At 41.0% G+C, this 18,567-nt stretch overlaps 1 protein-coding gene across 1 annotated transcript in view; it reads left to right on the top strand.

Moving 5' to 3' along the window:
• The window catches only part of TRABD2B (TraB domain containing 2B), a 251,066-nt gene extending 233,142 nt beyond the window's left edge, over positions 1-17,924 (top strand). Inside the window, exons 5-7 of the mRNA XM_079980385.1 lie at positions 1,650-1,740; positions 9,305-9,562; positions 17,415-17,924. Coding sequence (XP_079836511.1) covers positions 1,650-1,740; positions 9,305-9,562; positions 17,415-17,637 — 572 coding nt within the window. The 3' untranslated portion in view covers positions 17,638-17,924. The remainder of the gene's footprint in view (positions 1-1,649; positions 1,741-9,304; positions 9,563-17,414) is intronic.
• The last annotated feature ends 643 nt before the right edge of the window (positions 17,925-18,567 follow it).

Here is an 18,567-nt window from a genome sequence, read left to right as displayed (position 1 = left end):
TGATTAGAGAATACATTTCCTCACTGCTTAATGTGTTGGGATCCCCAAGTGAAATAGCTTGCTGCTTGCGTTGTTCTCCAAGCTGAATGCCTGCATCCTAATATCAGGGCTACATGTGCCATTCCCAGGAGTCTGACTGTGAGCCCTGGTGCCCAGCCACCTTACCAAGCCATGCTCAGGTGTGCACTGCATCACAATTCACATCTGGGCACTTTCCCCACTTGTGAAAGGGGATGCATTTTTGTATCCATCATTCTGGTCTGCTAAGGAAGCTACATATACAGAGCTTTCAAAAAGGAGTGGTGCTAGTAAGATACAAATATAACATAATGCCACATATTTGTTTTTTGCTTTTTCAATATTGCACTCCCCATTATAAACAAGCCTGAGATAATATGTACTCGATCCACTTCGAAGCTGTTAATTTATTTTTCAGTATGTGCCACTGAAGACAACCGTATGATTGAAATACATTTGGCAACTTAAAGTGTTTAATTGTAGCAGGCCATTTGGACACTTTATTCTGTCTTTCAGTGCACACTGTATTTTGTTGCTGAGTTTTGAAACCATTTTATCTCACTGTTGGGCAACTGCAAGTGTTGTATATCTTCATTAAGCTGTTAAGCCACATTGACTTTTGCTTTTTTAATTTAACTGTGTAAAAATTACAGTTTGGTGGGCATCACTTTTTACCCTGTGTCTTGGTATTGAGTAATCAGGAATTGCTCTTCTCTCTTTGATTCTGTGTATGCACAACATCCTGATCACCAGGTTGGTTATTTTTGCTGCTAATTACTGAAACAAAATCCAGCTCTCATAAAAATGAACAAACAGAACAAAGACAAGTGTTGCACACTAGAGAATTCGTGGGTCACGGAGGAACCTGGGCTTCTTAGAGGAATGAATTAATCTGGATCTTCACAGGGTTTGTTCTTTTCCAGGAAAAGTGTTGGACTGTGATGTCAAATTTGGGTGAGATGACTTTAGCTTAATTCTCTGATCTGCAGTTTCAATTCCAAAATCAATCCAGGCAGATAAGGCAAATGCAGACAGGAAGCATGATGGACGTGGTGGTTGATTTTTCAACAAATAACAGAGAAATTGTTGCCAGTATAGATCACTAGGACAGAGGAAAGTATCTGCCTGTGTCTGTATGATAACCTAGGTGGGTGTATATGATTGTAGTGTCTCCTGAAATAGAAGAAAACTAGCATTTTCCTTACTTGCCTTCACCTACACTGCAATTATAATTGCAGGTTTGATCTTAGTTTGTATGTTTCATAATGTTCCCACATGAAGTTGGCTTGGAACTTATCCTTTGCCATTGCTGAGGGATAAAAACTGTAAGCAGAGCTTCTAGAGGACTGAGTGTCATGAGTGAGCAATCTAGTTTATCCTTTACTTCTGCCACTGTAGCTGCAGCAGTAGGAATGCTCTGCATTCAGGGACTTTTAAATGCACGAACCTGGGCAAGGTCCCAGAACAATGAAGTTCTGGTGTGGAATCAGGCTACTGAATTGTTCGTTAACTAATTTGTTGACTTTGTTATCTACCCTGAACCTTTTCAATATATTGTGATACAGGTCCAGCGATAAATAAAAAGTTTTTCATCAGGTTTCTGAATGACTTTTCTATTTGTCCACCTTTAGGTCACTTCTTGGGCAACAATACTGTTATCGATGTGCTGAAGCAAGCTGGGTTTGAAGTAAAGCATATTCCTGCAGGACAACCAATAGAAAAGTAAGCTTCATTTGTCTTTATTTTCCCCCTTTTCCTGTGAATAAGCAAATCTATTACATTTTCAACAGTGCATTGGTCGCAAAAACATAGGACATTACATAAACACTAGATTGTAGAATTGTGATAAGAAGTTGTTTTTCAGACTGGCACAAGGTCAAAAAAGTAAAGTTTTCTTCTATCTTTCACCGGTCATTTTCTCTCAGTTTCTCATTTTTCCAATTTTAAGTCCATTTCCACATCAGTCTCTGAATTTTTTTCATTAGCCTGCATGAAAATTCATACCCATTTTCACTTTTTCAATATGCACACCACTTCGCAGTTTTGCAAACAATGCAGTTTTACATGTTCTTTCACTAATGCATGCATTTTTGTTTGTACTTTCCCCAGGGTACATATTTTGTACTTGTTTTCTGGATGGAGAACTGTATCACAAAATTCAGAGACATGTAGGGATAACTGTGGTGCAGTTTCTGTATTGTTTCCGGAAGTATGAATTAGACAGGTTCACATTTAAATGCAAACCATCCCTATCCATGTGTTATATAATTATACCAATTTTAATGTCTGGAAGCAAGTCTAATTGACTTATTCTGAATTCACAATCACACAGTCACAACTTTGATCCAGAGGTGAGGTGGGGGAATTGCTGTTATCTAACTGTATATAAATGCTCTACAAAAAGGGAGGCTCTTGTAGACAATTAACATGAGGACTATCACTAGCAAAACAGAAGCTTAATTTTGTCACAGTGCCTTGAACCAATGTTAAGTATGACTCAGTCATCAGTTCGGTTTTGTCTTATATCCATATTTACTTTAGATGCCAATTCTGGCTTGATTTTTTGGGGGGACAATAGCCCCCCCCATAATTTTTGCTGATGGTTGTATAGATTCCAAGGTCACAAGTAATGATATTGCCTCAATAATTCAGTTCATGGAGTAAACATTAATTGTGGAATTCAAGGGAAAAGAAATGCAACGTTGTCAGCATTCCAAGCTAAGTTGGGCACACAATACTGATACGCTTCTGAAGAGCAGAGTAGATTCTGAGAATTCAGCAACAATAGAAAGTCATCACTGGTCACAGGTGCATAGTGAATTGCTCTTTTTGATAGGTTCTTTCAGATTAAATGGGTAGCAGCTGCTATATTGGATTTGCTCACTGGAATTTGTATAGAGTGGAACTTCTTTACTTTGCTCCTCTTCCCCCCTGCAAAAGAGGAGAAAAGTGATAAAAAATGTTTGTGGTTGCCTTGAATCAAAGCACTCGAGGAGTTATATAACATTTGAAGGACTCATTCAAAACGAGAATCCATGGTCACAGGCTTCTATGCTCTCTCTCCAGCTTTCCTCTTCTTTTTTAATTGCAAGGAGATTGAAAGCTTCAACTTTTAATTTGTAAACTAACTGCTGTTCCCCCTCATTATATGAATTTTAGGAACTGTGATTTGTTTAAACCAAGGTCCCATCTGTCCTATATATTTAAAGCATTATCATGTAATTTTTAACAGTCATGGCTTCCCCTGGGAAGTGTAGTTTGTGTCAAATCCTAGGAACTGTAGTTTGCTAAGCGTGCTGAGAGTTGTTAGGACACACACACACACACACACACACACACACACACATCCTGTTCTCAGAGTTCCTTGGGAACAGGGGTTGAGAACTGTAGCACAATGTGAGGGATAGAGGTTTCCTAATAATTCTCAGGACTCTTCACAAACTGCAGTCCCCAGGATTATCTGATAGAAGCCATGGCTGTTGAAAATCACATGATAATGCTTTAAACGTATAGTGCAGTTGGAGCCTGTGTTTAGTGAGAACGAGCCAAGATGAAACCATGATTTCATATTCTGGCTTGTTTTCATAGCATAGTTTAAACCACTGTTCCCTGAGATTGTATGCCAAGAAGAGGAACTCAGGGTAGTGAAAACCTTTGGGCATAAAAGAGAAGAGGAGACAGAGCAAGGGAGCCCAAGGCTCACTGTGACATTGTGCATCAGTTCTTAAAAGCCAGCTTGGTTTTTTGAAAGCCAAATCTGGTGCTCCTGACCTTTCAGTCCATATCCTAATTAAATCTGAAAAATAAGGTTTCCTTAGCCTGCCAAGAATAAGTATTTTGATTAATCTTTGAATAACTTGGCCTGTGAGATCCTCTATTGTGCAGCTTGTAAAACCAAAGCCCATAGCCAAATGTTAAGCCTCCATGGCCTTGATGTTATGATTTGCTGTGGGCATGGAGTCTTTTTTTTATTCTACCATCCCACCCTTCCACAGGTTTTTCAATAGCCTCTAACTAGAATGGGTGGGGGATTAAATCAAAACATTTCAACTTGAGTGTGCACAAATTAATTCTTAACTTAAACCAAATCTGTGGGATTAGAAGGAATGAATGCTTTACAAATTGGTCACTGGAAATATGCACACCAGATTTCCAAGGAATTTCCATCTGCTCATAAAATTGTTTCCTTTGTGATTTTATTGCATTTATATATCCAATTAACTTTCAAGGAACGTAGTCAAGAAATGTAGTTGTTCTGGGTAAATTTTAGATAAAAGAATTAGCAACATACTTTAAAATAAGATTTTTTTAAAAAATTAGTCCTGTTGCTCTGAGAAATGTCCTGTTGATTTGACTGATAGAAGAACTAGATTTTCTTTAGATATCATTCATATCCAGCAAGATATTTCCAGAACATGTAGCGACATCCTTCTATTTACTTGTTCCTAAGAAAACCTGCTAATTTGGTAGTAATATCTTGGTAGTTTAGCCAACAAGTTTTTATATCTACAAAAGAAACCCCTGTTGATATTATGCATTGCAGTCTGAGTGGTTAAGGGATAATGAGAAAGATACAGCAAATCTTCTGCACCCAATTCTCCATGATTTCTTGCCTGATCTGTCATTGGCACAATAAAAAAATGCACATGCACATGCTACTAGTACTCATTTGCAAAAGGGTAGAGAGTAAAATTGTTCATGCCAAGTGCCTTTGTAAAGCTGGGTAGAGAAGCTAAAAATATTTGCTGTATGAGTATAGGCCTTATTGAAATCTCACTGATGGGTTTTGGACCAGATTTGTTTTGTTTCTCTTTTTTTGGCATATTTTCTTAAGACACAGAGCCTAGGGCTTGCCAATCAGAAGGTCGAATTCCCGTTATGGGGTGAACTCCCGTTGCTCGGTCCCTACTCCTGCCAACCTAGCAGTTCGAAAGCATGTCAAGTGCAAGTAGATAAATAGGTACCGCTCTGGCGGGAAGCTAAACAGCATTTCCGTGCACTGCTCTGGTTTGCCAGAAGCGGCTTAGTCATGCTGGCCACATGACCCAGAAGCTGTCTGCGGACAAACACTGGCTCCCTCGGCCAGTAAAGCGAGATGAGCGCCGCAATCCCAGAGTCATCCGTGACTCGACCTAATGGTCAGGGGTCCCTTTACCTTTACCTTTACCTGTGAAAAAATGGACTACAATGTCTGTTCCTTCCTTCCTTTATAGGCCACCCTATAACAAAACGTTCTCTGGGCAAGTTACTATATAGAATTTTTTTTTTAAAGTCAGAGCAAAACAACAAACAGCAGAAAACTTTAAAAGCAGAAAAAGAAGAGTAAATTAAAGAAATTTTGAGACGATAGCAAATTTTGAAGGGATGGGGGGGGGGGGAGAAAAGACTCGGTACTGAAATGATGACAAATTAGCAATCAGATGAGCCTCTATGGGGAGAACATTTCACATCCAGGGTGCCACCACTTAAAAGGCCCTTTTCCAAACAGCCACCCACCTCACCTTGTAGGGACACTCAGAGAAGGGCCTCAGAAGAAGATCTTGCCATCTGAGTCACTAAACTTGGTAAAATGCAATCCTTCAGGTACCCTGGTCCCAAACTGTGAAGGGCCTTAAAGGTTCAAAATCAGCTATGAATTAATTGAAGCACAAAGGGCCATTTTTAAATGCAGCCGTGTGTTGCAGTAATCCACTTTAAATAACTGGAGTGGTTCTAACACGAATCATACCTCTTTACCACTCCAAATTACATAGTGAGGGAAAAGCAATCTCTCCAAGTGATTGCAGCATGCAGGGTGGAAGGAGATTATCCTGCTTTCTTTCATTTGGCACTTGTGTCTTGTGGATGAAACTTTTCAGCCTCCAGTAATATTCCTCTGGAACAAAGTGCTGCTACACTTTGTACCATCCCAAGTGGCTACAAAAGTATTGAGTGGCATCATGTGCCTACAGAGCTTGCTGGTTTTATCTGTTGACGTCTGCGGTCTGTTTGCAGTCACTCAGGACTGTCCGGCACTTACTTCTCCCACATATACTATCATGCCGTCAAGCTAAGAAGCCTCTCACACATTTGTCTGAACAGCTTCGAAAGTTAATCTCTTTAAACTGAGCAGCAATGGTTCAGCATGTGTTGAAATCATTACAACTACAAGGGCTACTACTGCAACCCACTACCCACTTTCTCCACTATTTCTGACTTTAATGGGACTGCTTCAAAGTCAATGCAGAACTCTATAATTGTAGGCCACAATTCACAGAACTTCTTTCTAATGCAGGGCAGCTGTTTACCCAAGATCTTGACATAAGGAAAATCTAATTGCAACCCAATAATCTGTTCCATGTATGGAAGCTTATTTCATATAGCTAATTGTACACATGGCTCATGCAAGCGCACTGTGTGGATAGTGTTATTATACAGTTTAGTCCCTAGGTGGCCTGGGAGTACTTGAATCTGGGTGGAGTCAGAGGCTTTCTTCTCTTGTTATGTTCTTTTTCAAGAGAGAACATAAAGTTCTTGTCCATCTCCCTGGTTGTTATGTCTTCTACACTTCTATGGCAAGCACAAAATAGCAGCTTTTTTTGCTCACAGCTGTCAGGATTGTAATCCCAGTTTGTAGCTAATTGACCATTTAGCCACAATGCTATCAAAGGACTTGAGGGAGACTCAAAAGAAATTTATAACAGGACTGTTTTTAAGTAAGTGGGTTGTGGATTGAAATCTTAGTTTGTTATTTATTTATTTATTTCACTATAGAAACCTTTCTCTGGGCATCACCATCAAATGACTACAGGTGAGATGGCCTTTTATTAATGGTGGTGTCCAGAGAAGTTATATGAAGTGTTGCATGCTAATATTAGAAGTAGATGTTTGACTGGAAATGCAAGTTTAATTCAACACCAACAAGACTTCTGGTCGAGTAACTAAATAAAAACATTAGTGGACCATACACAAGCTAGCAAAGCAAGCGGCGGGAGGATATTGCCAAAATATCCTGGCATGAAGCAATGCATAGAAAAATACTAGCAACAGGATTGCTAGAATCTAGGCCAAATGCCACCCATAGTTTCAGCTATAATCTGCAGCAGTTGCCAAACCTATTGGAATGAGAGGGGGGGACAGGGTGTTGTTCAGCCATTGGGAAGTATGTGAATGAATGGCAGAGATACCATCTCAGGCAGTTGGCACAGTGATAAAGCACTTCCAATCAAACAAGCAAACTTTCAGTGAAAAAATCATACACGCCAAGGAGGATGTTTCCTGAGTGACATAATATGCTCTGGGGAAGGACACCGCAAGTGGTTTTCATTTTCTCAGAGTTTCATTTATTGCATAATGGGGTTTTCTTGACGGTAAGAGAAATGAAATGGCTTTATTTCAGGGGCAAAGATTATGAAACATGGTTCCTGTGAAACAATGGGAGCTATTTCTCCTTTCCTGTTGTTGTTGTTGTTGTTGTTGTTGTTGTTCTACTTGTTGTTGTTCTTGTTGTTTTAAGTATTCCCAATAAATATAACTTCCTTCCAAAATGAGTGTAGTCCTCTAATTGCACAAATTTTGTAGAGGAGGCTAAGATGATTGTGGGATGGTGGCTGCGAACTACAGTCAATGGACTGTAGCCAGTTCTATGGCATGTGCGAACCAGCTAAGAAGAACCCACTGCTACCCACTGCTATATGTTTCAAGCATAAGCTCAACCCATAAGAGTGACGTGCCAATGGTTGCAACAAATATCTCCACCTCCTCTCTTCCTTTTACTGAGACATTTGAGTCCTAAGATAAAATGAAGAAGATTAAACATCTCACAGTTTATGTGGTTCTCCTCAGTAGGGTGACAGATCAGAGACATATTGCCATTGAATATATTAAGGTATTGTTTCTTACTACTACCCAGGGTGGCTGGGAGACCCAGCCAGATGGGCTGGGTATAAATAATAAATTACTACTACAGCTGCTGCTGCTACTGCATCCTCACATCTGTTAGTGTCTCCTAAATGCAAGCCATAAGATCCTATGTATATTATATATGCCTTCCTTTCAACACTGCTGGAGTGTGGCAGTTTCAGGCGATGAGATGTACTAGCATTTGTCACCAAAACCTTAACAATTGCAGCCAAATATTTGGGGGGGGGATATAAAATGGCAAATAATTATGTATGTTGCAAGCTTTTCCATACTTACATGATTTGCATACAACAAGACAGATGCCTTTGTGGTCTGTGGGCAGAGGATGAAAGTTATATGTAAAGAAGTGTAGAATTCTTGAATTGACAAATATTCCCATTGTGGAATTTATGGGAATCTATAAAGCGATATTAGCTCATGTTTGGCATTGCTTCTGATGCAGTAGCAAAATGATGGCACAAGGCCCAAAGCTGCCATGTTATATGTTTTGTACTATTATCAAAAATGTAATGAAACTAAAACAAAACTCTACTTCTTCAAAGATAAGACCATCATAGACTTGGAAGGAACAATATGGTTATGTGAATCTAACCTCTTTCTCCCAAACAGAAAACGGAAGCATCCTTACCGCCTGTGCAAAGTTAGTGTGAGATGCAACATTGTACCTGGGGAGTCCTGCTGGGAAAGTTCAGTCAGTAGAGCATGAGGCTGTTAATCTCAGGGTCTCAGGGTTCAAGCCCCACGTTGGGCAAAAGATTCCTGCATTGCAAGGGATTGGACTTGATGACTTTTGTGGCCCCTGCCAAATCTACAATTATCTGATTCTAAGAGCAAGGAGATCCTACTTGTTCTTCTCCACTCTGTAGCTCCCTCATCCCTCCCTGTGCTCTGGAAGATTCCACCAACCCTCTAGAACTGTTTTTGTAGGCACACAGATGGCTGCAGTGGGGAGGTAAGGAGCGATAAGTTTGTGAGTGAAAGTCCATTGCTGAAACTAGTTGGTTTCCCAAAAAATCCAAAGAAAAAGATTTCACTGTAGCAGTTTATTCATTCTTCAGCTTCAGGCTCTCATTCACTTCTCCAGATCAGGTTTGTTTGCCCAGGACAGGTTTGCTGATGTCTGACTTGTGTGGTCAGAATAAAATAAGGAGGCAGATCCACAACCTTTGTGGCTCTTGATCTTCCTTCCCATGGAAGGCACAACATAAGACTTCAGCCACCTTTGCGCTGCCAATATTTGCACCGCCAATATTGCATATTGTGTACTATCTGTTGTGCCTAATAGTGGCATTGTGTGAATTAAGTTCAACCCAGTTGTTTCAGATCTTGCTTTTTCTAGCACAGCCACAAATCACTTCTTGATGAGCTTGTTTTGCATCCCCAGAGCAAACATCAACGTACCCTCTAGAGGCTCCTCTGCAACAGCCACACCTGCTATCCATTTTTTTGACCCTGTGCCACCATCATCATCTTCAGTGCCTCCTCAGTCCAGTGAAGAAGACAGTCTTCCTCCACATCTTCTACTGCCAGACAGCATCAGTCAGCTGGAAGAGTTTGGGCGGCAGAAGAAGTGGCACAAGAAGCAGTATAAAAACCATCGCCAAAGACAATTCAATGACCTCTGGGTTCGGATAGAAGATGGGTGAGTCTACAAAGGCTTGCTCAGGGATTTCCAACATCCGAAGCACTTTTCTGACAGCATTTCCAGATGGTGCTTTTTCCTGCCGTAGTGCAGAAGTAGGGATTAAAGTTGATCAGACCTTTGAAGTGATTATGAGTGAAATCAGGGTACAGAGAAAACAAGCAATCAGGGGAAAGAGAAGGAGAAAGATAAGATTATGGGCTTTCAACTAAGAACAAATAGCATTATTCAGTTGCTCTGCAAAGATAACTGGTTTTGTGGACAAGCCCTATGTTATGAAAGATAATCTTTGACCTCTCTTCCCAATTTCTATTGACTGAGTTTTGCCCTTGTGTTTCATCAGTTTAAGAGAGAACATTTTCTGTGGCATCTTTTCCTCCCCCACAGTGTGTGTGCTTTCTATATAGGTGGAAGGCAAACCAAGTTGTACTTGAATGGAAAATAATAGTACCAAGAATGGCATTTATGTGGCATGCTGACAATGAAGGCTCAGTCCCGAAAGACAACAAAACACAAGCAACTATCAGCTTCTTTTAAATATGACAGCTCTTTCAGCCTCAATGTTAACAGTGTAAGAGAGAGAAAGCAAGGAGGAGAAACACTCCACCCCAATGGTGAAGGCAGTCAAGTGCAATAAAATGCACTAATTATAGCCATTGCTAGCAATCCTTATCAATTGTGCTGGAATTTCAGGCACTTGCCCTTTCCTTGCAGGCAATGTAGTGATGCAAAACAGAATGCTGTCAGTCACAATGATGTTTAATTTCATTTAACTGCCCCTGAAATGAATAAATGCCCATTGTTTCCATTGCGTTTCAACACAGTACCAAAATATAGTGCCTATCTTAATGAATGGAGAGGCTGCATTTCTTCAGAAGAGGCATAAGTGCTTTTGTTCATGTATATAGATTTAAATGCTGCTTAATATAATAAAACTCTCTTAAGTGGTATGAATGAGAACAGTAGAAATAAAGAATAAGAATCAGATTTATTATTATTTTTGGCCATCTAACCTTCCCCCACAGAGGTCTTGAGACACCTACCAGCTCCTTGTTTGGCAAACTAATATCTTATTTAAAAGGTTGGAAATGGCACAAAGGTATAAAAGAAGGGAGCCAGTTATGCAAAAATGGAAGATGTTGTGTGAGTGGCATTGGAGCTGAGACATGCCAGTTTTATGTCAGGCAGCCAATCAGAGGCAAGGTGGTGGTGGTCAGGGGAGCCATTCAGCTCCGTATATTGCAGACCAAAACATGGCTCAACATCTCAGTTACATAAGTGTTGATTAAATAAAAGATGTATTCAAATTATGCCTCACTCTATTTTGGATACCTTATTTGGCTGCTGTCATTTTAATTTTTTCTCATGACCAGGGGCCTCAAATGCTGGAAGTGGGCCAGGCTTCTCTGGACCTCTGGGAGAGTCTGATTATGCCATCTGAATTGCATCTGCCTTTGGAAGCCACCCTGAAACTTCGTCAACCTTGAGAATTCTCAGCCACAGTTCATAGGCTAACACTTCAAAGGCTTTAGAAACTGTGTCCTCCTTCTGACATGTTGATTGATGTAATATAGCCTTTCCCAACCTGGTGCCCTCCTGCTGCTTTGTATGGTTTTGGGCATGGCTGTCCCATTTTCCTGATGGGTGCCTCTTCAGTTCTAAGCAGGTTGCTACATGTCTTGTATTTTCAAGCTTTTATAGGTCCTTTCCACCAATAGAAGTCTGAAAGAATACCATATAAATTATCCTTCCCTAGAAGTAGCAGGAGAATGCTGTCCATGCTCAGAGCATTATCTGATATTGAGTTAATGTGAAAGAGACTGGGTTTTGTGACAGGATTTGGATGGGCATCCCCAAGCATCAGCAACCATCCTTGAATATGATAGGCTATCAGGTTGCAATTTACCTCACGGCATGTATAAAAATAGCAGTCTCTGTTGTTTAAGAGTGTTGCGCTTGCTCTCACCTTAGAATTTATAACAGTCTTCACTTTGTTTGAATGGCCGAATGAAACCTCAGTTTCGGGTGACCATTGGTTTTATTCCAAATTAATATATCTGGAATAAACATCACACCTGGGTTACGTTCTCACAATCATGAAGATGCCATTTGAAAAAGGGAGGAAGCCTGATACTTTTATTGCTCTTCAAGCAACCCAGTTGTGCGAGGGAAAGGGGCTTCGCCAAGTGCTCAAGGTAGCCAAGCTGCATTATGTAATCTTGTGAGGAGTCTCTAAATTACGTTCACATGTATTTCTTCTTCCGCATCTGGCAAGAAGCTCCAGGCATAAATCAGCTAATAGAGGAGGCTCACATCCACCTTTCCGCTATATCAGCAGAGCCTTGCCCAAGCCCGCGAGTCTGCACCTGTGCAACTGGTCCAACATCTGCTCTTGACATCCCCAGCTTCCTGATAAATATGATAAATGCAGGCAAGACGTGCAAGTAAAATAATGGCACGGCATAACTCAACAGTGTCTGTGAGGAAAAAGTAAATCTCCCCACTCATTGTTTCTGCCAGCATCCTTTCCTTCCCTTGATGGCTTTGGTAGAGCTTTTTGGATTAGTTGTCTGGTCAGAGTGTGCAGGATATATTAATTGAACCCTCTGAACATGTGTTCTTTATGCATTTTCATATGATCAGCCAGCTAGGAGAGGAAACCATTTTTTATTTTATTTTTTAATCTCACAGGGGTTCAAGTCCTGCTACTTAGGCTTTGCATTATTAAAGCAGAGGCAAGGAATTTAGCGCTCACGCGCATAGCATGACGCTATATTCAGCCTGCATAGTGAATTTTCATGCTCTGTTAATATTTCTCTTTTTACCTTTGTTAAGCTTATTTGACATCACACAGGAAAACATGGAATAAGTAGGATTACTTTTTTCCATCTGAGTTTACAACAGAACATGAAAATAAGGTACCTGTGAGCAAGTTGTGGCTCGGGGCCCAGAGGCTTTCACTGAGGACCACATGGGTGCCAAAAGCTGCACTAATTTTTGCTGCCTCACTGCTAATCTTTCATTCCTCCAAGACCACATGCCCATCCTTGTCATGTCAACTGCACTCCTCACACTCCACCACAGTCCACTTGGCAAGCTGTGGGCAGTGTGATTGTAATGAGGACGGTGTGCAGGCAGGAGTCTTCCCCAGGCTGCTCCCCAGGGGCTTCTCTATAATGGTCCCCTCTTTAAGGATCTCATTGCCCAGGATTACCAGGCTGACTCATTTCTGAGTTTATGGAAGATGGTTATAATCTTTATATTGGTGTAGGCTAATTTATGCTTGATCAAATTCATTTATAGACCTCTACAGGATCTTTTTAAAAAATGTGTTTGAATGCGTATTCTATATGGGGTTTTTTAATTGCATGGATGGGGAACACCTGGTCCTACCCCCCCCCAGCCCCAGGCAGCATTCCTGCCCATAGACAGGCAAGAAGGAATCTGTAGTCTGGCAACATCTGGAGGGCCACAGGTTTTATAATAAAACCCCTGTTTTATTATATAGACTTCCATTTTAATTGACTGTAAGTCACTATACGAACCCTGTGGGCTGGGAATAAAGACTATAATTCTTAGAAATAAAAGCCATTGAATCTGTTGTCAAACCCACAGAGACTCCTCCACAGAAGAGGTGTTTGGCTCTGATCGTTGGGGTTGACAGACAGAAAGTAAGAGCTCCCGTGAGTCCTTTCCATTGAACTTCTGTGTCGGGGCACAGTGCAGTCAGGAAACCCTTTTCAAGTTGTGAAGTCTGGTTGAGTTTATCTCTCATAAGCTCTCAGTTTCTGGGCTCCAAGTGCCAGGTTCAGCAGCCTTTTAAAGAGAGCCATTCCCTGCCAGGCTAAAGAGTGCTAGCATGTTCCTGAGGGTGCTTTGCCTACTGAACAGCTATAGCATGCAAGAAGCTAGGTTGTTACATGGCCTCTTCAGCTTCTAGAAGGGTTCGTGATCACATCATAGACAAATACCATTTATTTATCTCTTTTTAAAGTTTTAATTCTATCCTTCCCCACCTTTTATCCTCAATACAACCTGAGGAGGCTGTGAGAAGCTGATTTGCCCAAGGTCACTCAGTAAGCTTCTTGTGACGATTTGGAGCTCAGCTTCTATATCTTGATGCTAACTATTATACACCATGGTGAGCCACGAGGAAGGTATGTGAGGCATTTCCACACTTCCTCTGCAGGTGACATTTATATCTAGGGAGAGTTCTCTGTCCTACTTGAGATGCTGCGGATCAAACCTGGAAACTTCTGCAGGCAAAACAGATACTCTACCACTGAGCTACGGCCTTTCCATGTGTCTGGTAACAATTCTCTTCTCTATGTGTCCAATTTACAAGGCCGCTATCTTTTTTAAACATTTAGTGTAGATTAAACAGACCAGGCAAACAATGACTACACAACCACCATCTCCTGTACTGCTAATTTTGTGGGCCTGCAAAAGCACGAACTTTGCAAGCACTTGTAGTTTGCTGCCTGAGAAGAGCATGTTTACACTATGCTTGACCACATGTTCATTGAGCACCTCAAAGGAAGGGTAGCCTCTGCATATGATCCATGCACATGTTTATCAGTGGTGATGAAAAACTGTGGGTGGCAGATGAGCTCCAGGAGACCACATGTTAGCAGATGTTCTGGTAGATCTTTTAATTTATGAATAGGAGCCACTCCATTTACATATTCCATATCCATAGCTTTCACTTGCCAGGTGTTCCTTAAAACTAGTTCTGAAAAGTCTTAATATAGTTTAGCATCTAGTTTGTATGTGTAGAAGGCTAACGACTTGCTACCCTGCTCCACTATAAAACACAAGAGAAAAATATCCACTTCAAGAAAGGTCAACGGGGATTAAACACAGGGGTAGGAATCCTAATTTAAGAGAAAGTTTAATAATAATTTAAAATTATCTAGGCTCGTTCCTGTTATCTATAATGTATATGCAGTAAGTTTTGTCCTGTCACTGAATACCCTGCTTCTTTATCAAACCCTTGAAAGTTTGTAGTACATGTAGATGAGTTTCCCCGCCCCACCCCCCAAAGTATTAATTCAGGCCTCAAGGTAGATTGTGACAAAAAAAAAAAAGAATTACAGTATTTAAGAAGCATAGACCCAAAAGGTGTTCAGGTTTCACCCTGCTAATGGACACTGCATGTTAGAGGGTATGTACTACTGCTCCAAAGCATTTCTAATTCATGGATGAGAGCAGAGGCAAATTTAGGGCAGTGGAACCAGCAAAGGGGCACCACAGGGAAGACAGGGAATTGAGCAGAACAGAGGGTGAGAGGTAGGGGTGCAAATTTTGGCCCTTCACAGGGCACCACTGAAATTTGAAAAACCAAAGTCCACCCCTAATCAGAGGGGAAAGTGTCAGTGTATGCTGTATCCTGGCTGTCAAATTGGACTTTAGCTGTGGCTAAAGAAGAAACCACAGATGTATAAAAAAATCCTCTTGCCCACTATTAATAGAAAAATTGTAGGAAAGGGATTGTACTCAGAACACTAAAGGTTGCAAGAGAACCTAGATGGCTAGCACTAATCAGTCAGAGCTCGTTTCCTTTTCAAGTTGGAGTTGGAGTAATCTATTGGGTATTTTAACCTTTATGTTGTTTGGCTAGTATTAAGGGCTTATCCACACTAGTCTTTTGCCACACTCTTTCCAGGTAATAGTCTCTGCTTGGATGCTCAGTGTCCAAGCATTTGGGGATTTTTTTTGCCCTGCAAAACCCCCACTCTTTGAAGCTGCATCAGAGCAAACATCAATTAGCATTTTCTGTGGCTTGATGTTTGCTCCAACTGAGCTCTAAAAGAGTGCACTTTTGTGAGAAAGCTCCAGAGCAACAACAAAAAAAAGGTGCTCAGACATGGAGCTTTAAATCATGGACCATGCCTGGAAAGAGCGGAGGAAAGTTAGGAATGGATAAGCCCTAAGACCATGGTGTCATATTGTTAGAAGGCAGCTTTTCATGTCTGAAAGATCAAGAAATGTCACCGCTTGTGTAAGCCCAGAAACAGCAAGCAGGCCTTTTTATGAGGCAGTGTTACCATCCATGCTTTGCCTCTATTATTGAATTCATTCTTCCTCGGTTGTCTGTGAAAGGCTGGCAAAATAAACGACACACACAGAAAGGCTTGTCTCAGCCCAGGGACTTGGATGAAAAATGGGGTGGGTTCTTCAAGGGAGGCTGTGTCGACTGTGGTGGTAAGTCATGGTATGGAATTATGAAGGGATGTTCCCAAAATATTACAAAAGCATCAAAGCATTTCTGAGGTAGTGGGGAGGAGGGCAAAAGGAAGAGTTAATGTTGTCATCTCCTGCCCGAGGACCACACAGACACTTCATGAGAATCTGTGCCATTTTCCAGCTACATAACCTTGAACAGTTATAGCAATTCTAAAGTTAGGGTGGTGGGTGTTTTTTTCCTTCTCAGAGAATGATATATCGTTTCCTGACAGACTGGTTTTAATAAGGATGAAATTCTTGTTGTTGCCAAATCAGAAAGGACTCTCACATCTTTAAATCATTAGGTTGAGGATGGAGTAATCACTCCAAGGGCGTGCTTCAAAGGTTATTGGATTTTACAAGGCAGTCTCCCCTCTGCAGTTGTCTAAGAATTAACCTAAGCACCACCTCTGATTATTCTCTGTGGACACCATCTTTCAAACACACAGTATTTCCCTGAGATGAACAACTAGGGGCAGCTGGAAATCTGCAGAACCAAAACATAGCATTGGGGTGGGGTGGGGTGGGGAGATGCTGGGGAGCTCTGTGTTGGTGGTGGTTACAGCATCCCACAGGTGACAGCATCCCACACATCTGGAGAGCCACCACCAAGATGGAGCTCCCTCAGCCTCCCACACCATTCCCATGCAGTAAACACAACACAGCCCATATTTCAAGGGTAGGTACTGTGGATACTGCTGCAAGGGGTATCACCGACAGCTCGCCACCACCCAGGCAACAAATCAACCTATTTGCCTGCCTTCACAATTAAGAATACATGTTATTCCCTAAGTACCAATTGTGTTCAATAGTTTGTGTTGCTAGGCTATGTGCAATTTCAAAATATTGTGAGAATTCCTTTGAAGTCTGGCACATTGAAGATTTTGATGACTTTCATGTGATACAATACCGTTAATGAAATTCATGGTTATCTGTTAATATTACAGTGACCTCTTCCAAAGGAGAAACACGAATTAGTTGTTCTCCAGCCTTAAACAACAAGAACTACTACAAAAACAACATGGAGAATATTCTGATAGAATCGGCTCCACATCTGTTCAGGTCTTTTTTAAAAAAAACACACACAACACGATGACTTTTGTTTTGGAAATAAATAGGAAGCACATGCAGAAAATTGTATGAACAAAACCCCAAATTCAAATCAGGTTCATTATATGGCATATTTACACAGAACCATGAATCACCATTACAATTTATCAGTCCCTTTTCCTTTCAATTACAAATTTATCCCTCAAGGAAAACTTGCTGCATGCTGACAAGTAATCCCCATGGTAAGCACACGTCCATCAGTTACGTGAAATAAGGCCATGGTTTCAATGTTCATCCAAGTGTATTTAGGTTTATTTATGCTCATTTCAATATATATGCCCAAACACCAGGTTTGGCAACAGGATTTTATGGATTAGGTCCTCTGTCCCACTATTTGCATAGCAACTGAATATGCGTTTTGTCATATGGAAAATTGTACCTTTTCAGGACAATAGAGGGAGGGGAGATTTGGGCCTTTGGCACTGAATATCACCAGCAACATTTTTAAAACCCAATGACAGGTATGCATGAAATCCAATGTAACCTTGTAACCTTGCCCTTCTGTGTTTTCTTCTAGGACAACCACCGTGCCTTCTCACATCAGGATAACCAACAGCTACATCTCAGTCAACCCTTCTGTTTGGTTTTCAAAGCCTCTAGACCAGCAGCCCCAGCCAGACCTTGCATTCCGTCGTCATCTCAAAAGCTCAGCCATAGGCAGCAAGATGGCGTCACTCTTAACTCTTTCTGTCTGTGTAGCAACAACATCTCTGCTGTTGAATCTGCTCAATCCTTCCTGACAAAACAAGGATTTGTAAGTGCAATATCCAGAAAAGAGGAGAAGGATTGTGTATGTTCTCAATGAACTATTTCACCTGGGCCTCCGGAGCGAATGAATGGAAGAAGCACCTCTCACTGGTATATGTCTCTCTGGCCCAGATATGATTTTGAAACTCTAAAGCTTTATTTTGTACACTGACTTAACATCTTCTTTTTGTAGAAGGATCTTTATTTCCCATGCTGCTATGGGGTTTTGTAAAATATATGTGTTCTTATATATAAAAGAAGAAGAAAAATAGTGTATTTATTCAATTGGTATATTTATTTTTTGTTGCTGCAAAAATGTTAACAAACTTGTTAACCCCAAAGTGAAAAAAATATATAATTAAAAATTTCTATATTCCTTTTCAATCAGCAATAATAATAGTTGAATTCATATTCTGGTAAGATAGCACAATATTGCGGACTTTCCAATACAAATTCTTCTCCCGAATCGCTTTTTCTGGGGCTTCTTAAATCAGCTTTCCATTCACATTCCTAGTAGCAATGGTGGTGGTGGTGGGACCCAGCATTACTTTCCAGTGTCTACAGCAAGAATAGGAACCATGGTCACAATGAGGGCTATTTAAGAAAAATCCCCGGAGCCAAAGATTAAGTACCCTATATACTTGAGTATAAGCCGACCTGAATATAAGCTGAGGCATCTAATTTTAGCACAAAAACACTAGGAAAACTTATTGACTCAAGTATAAGTCGGTTCACCACACCACAAACCTGATGGTGGCGGCAGTGGAGGAGGACGGAGCAGCTTGAAAGGGCTCCTTTCGGGCCGCTCGTCCCTCCACTGCCGCCGCCCGCCTCACTCGAGTATAAGCCGAGGGGGGCTTTTTCAGCATAAAAAATCTACTGTATATGTCTGAAATAATCCTCAAATGTGAGATCTAACATCT

The sequence above is a fragment of the Podarcis cretensis genome, assembly GCF_951804945.1.
Source record: "Podarcis cretensis genome assembly, chromosome: 6".
NCBI classification, from domain to species: domain Eukaryota; kingdom Metazoa; phylum Chordata; class Lepidosauria; order Squamata; family Lacertidae; genus Podarcis; species Podarcis cretensis.
This window is presented reverse-complemented; position numbering and strand designations above follow the sequence as displayed.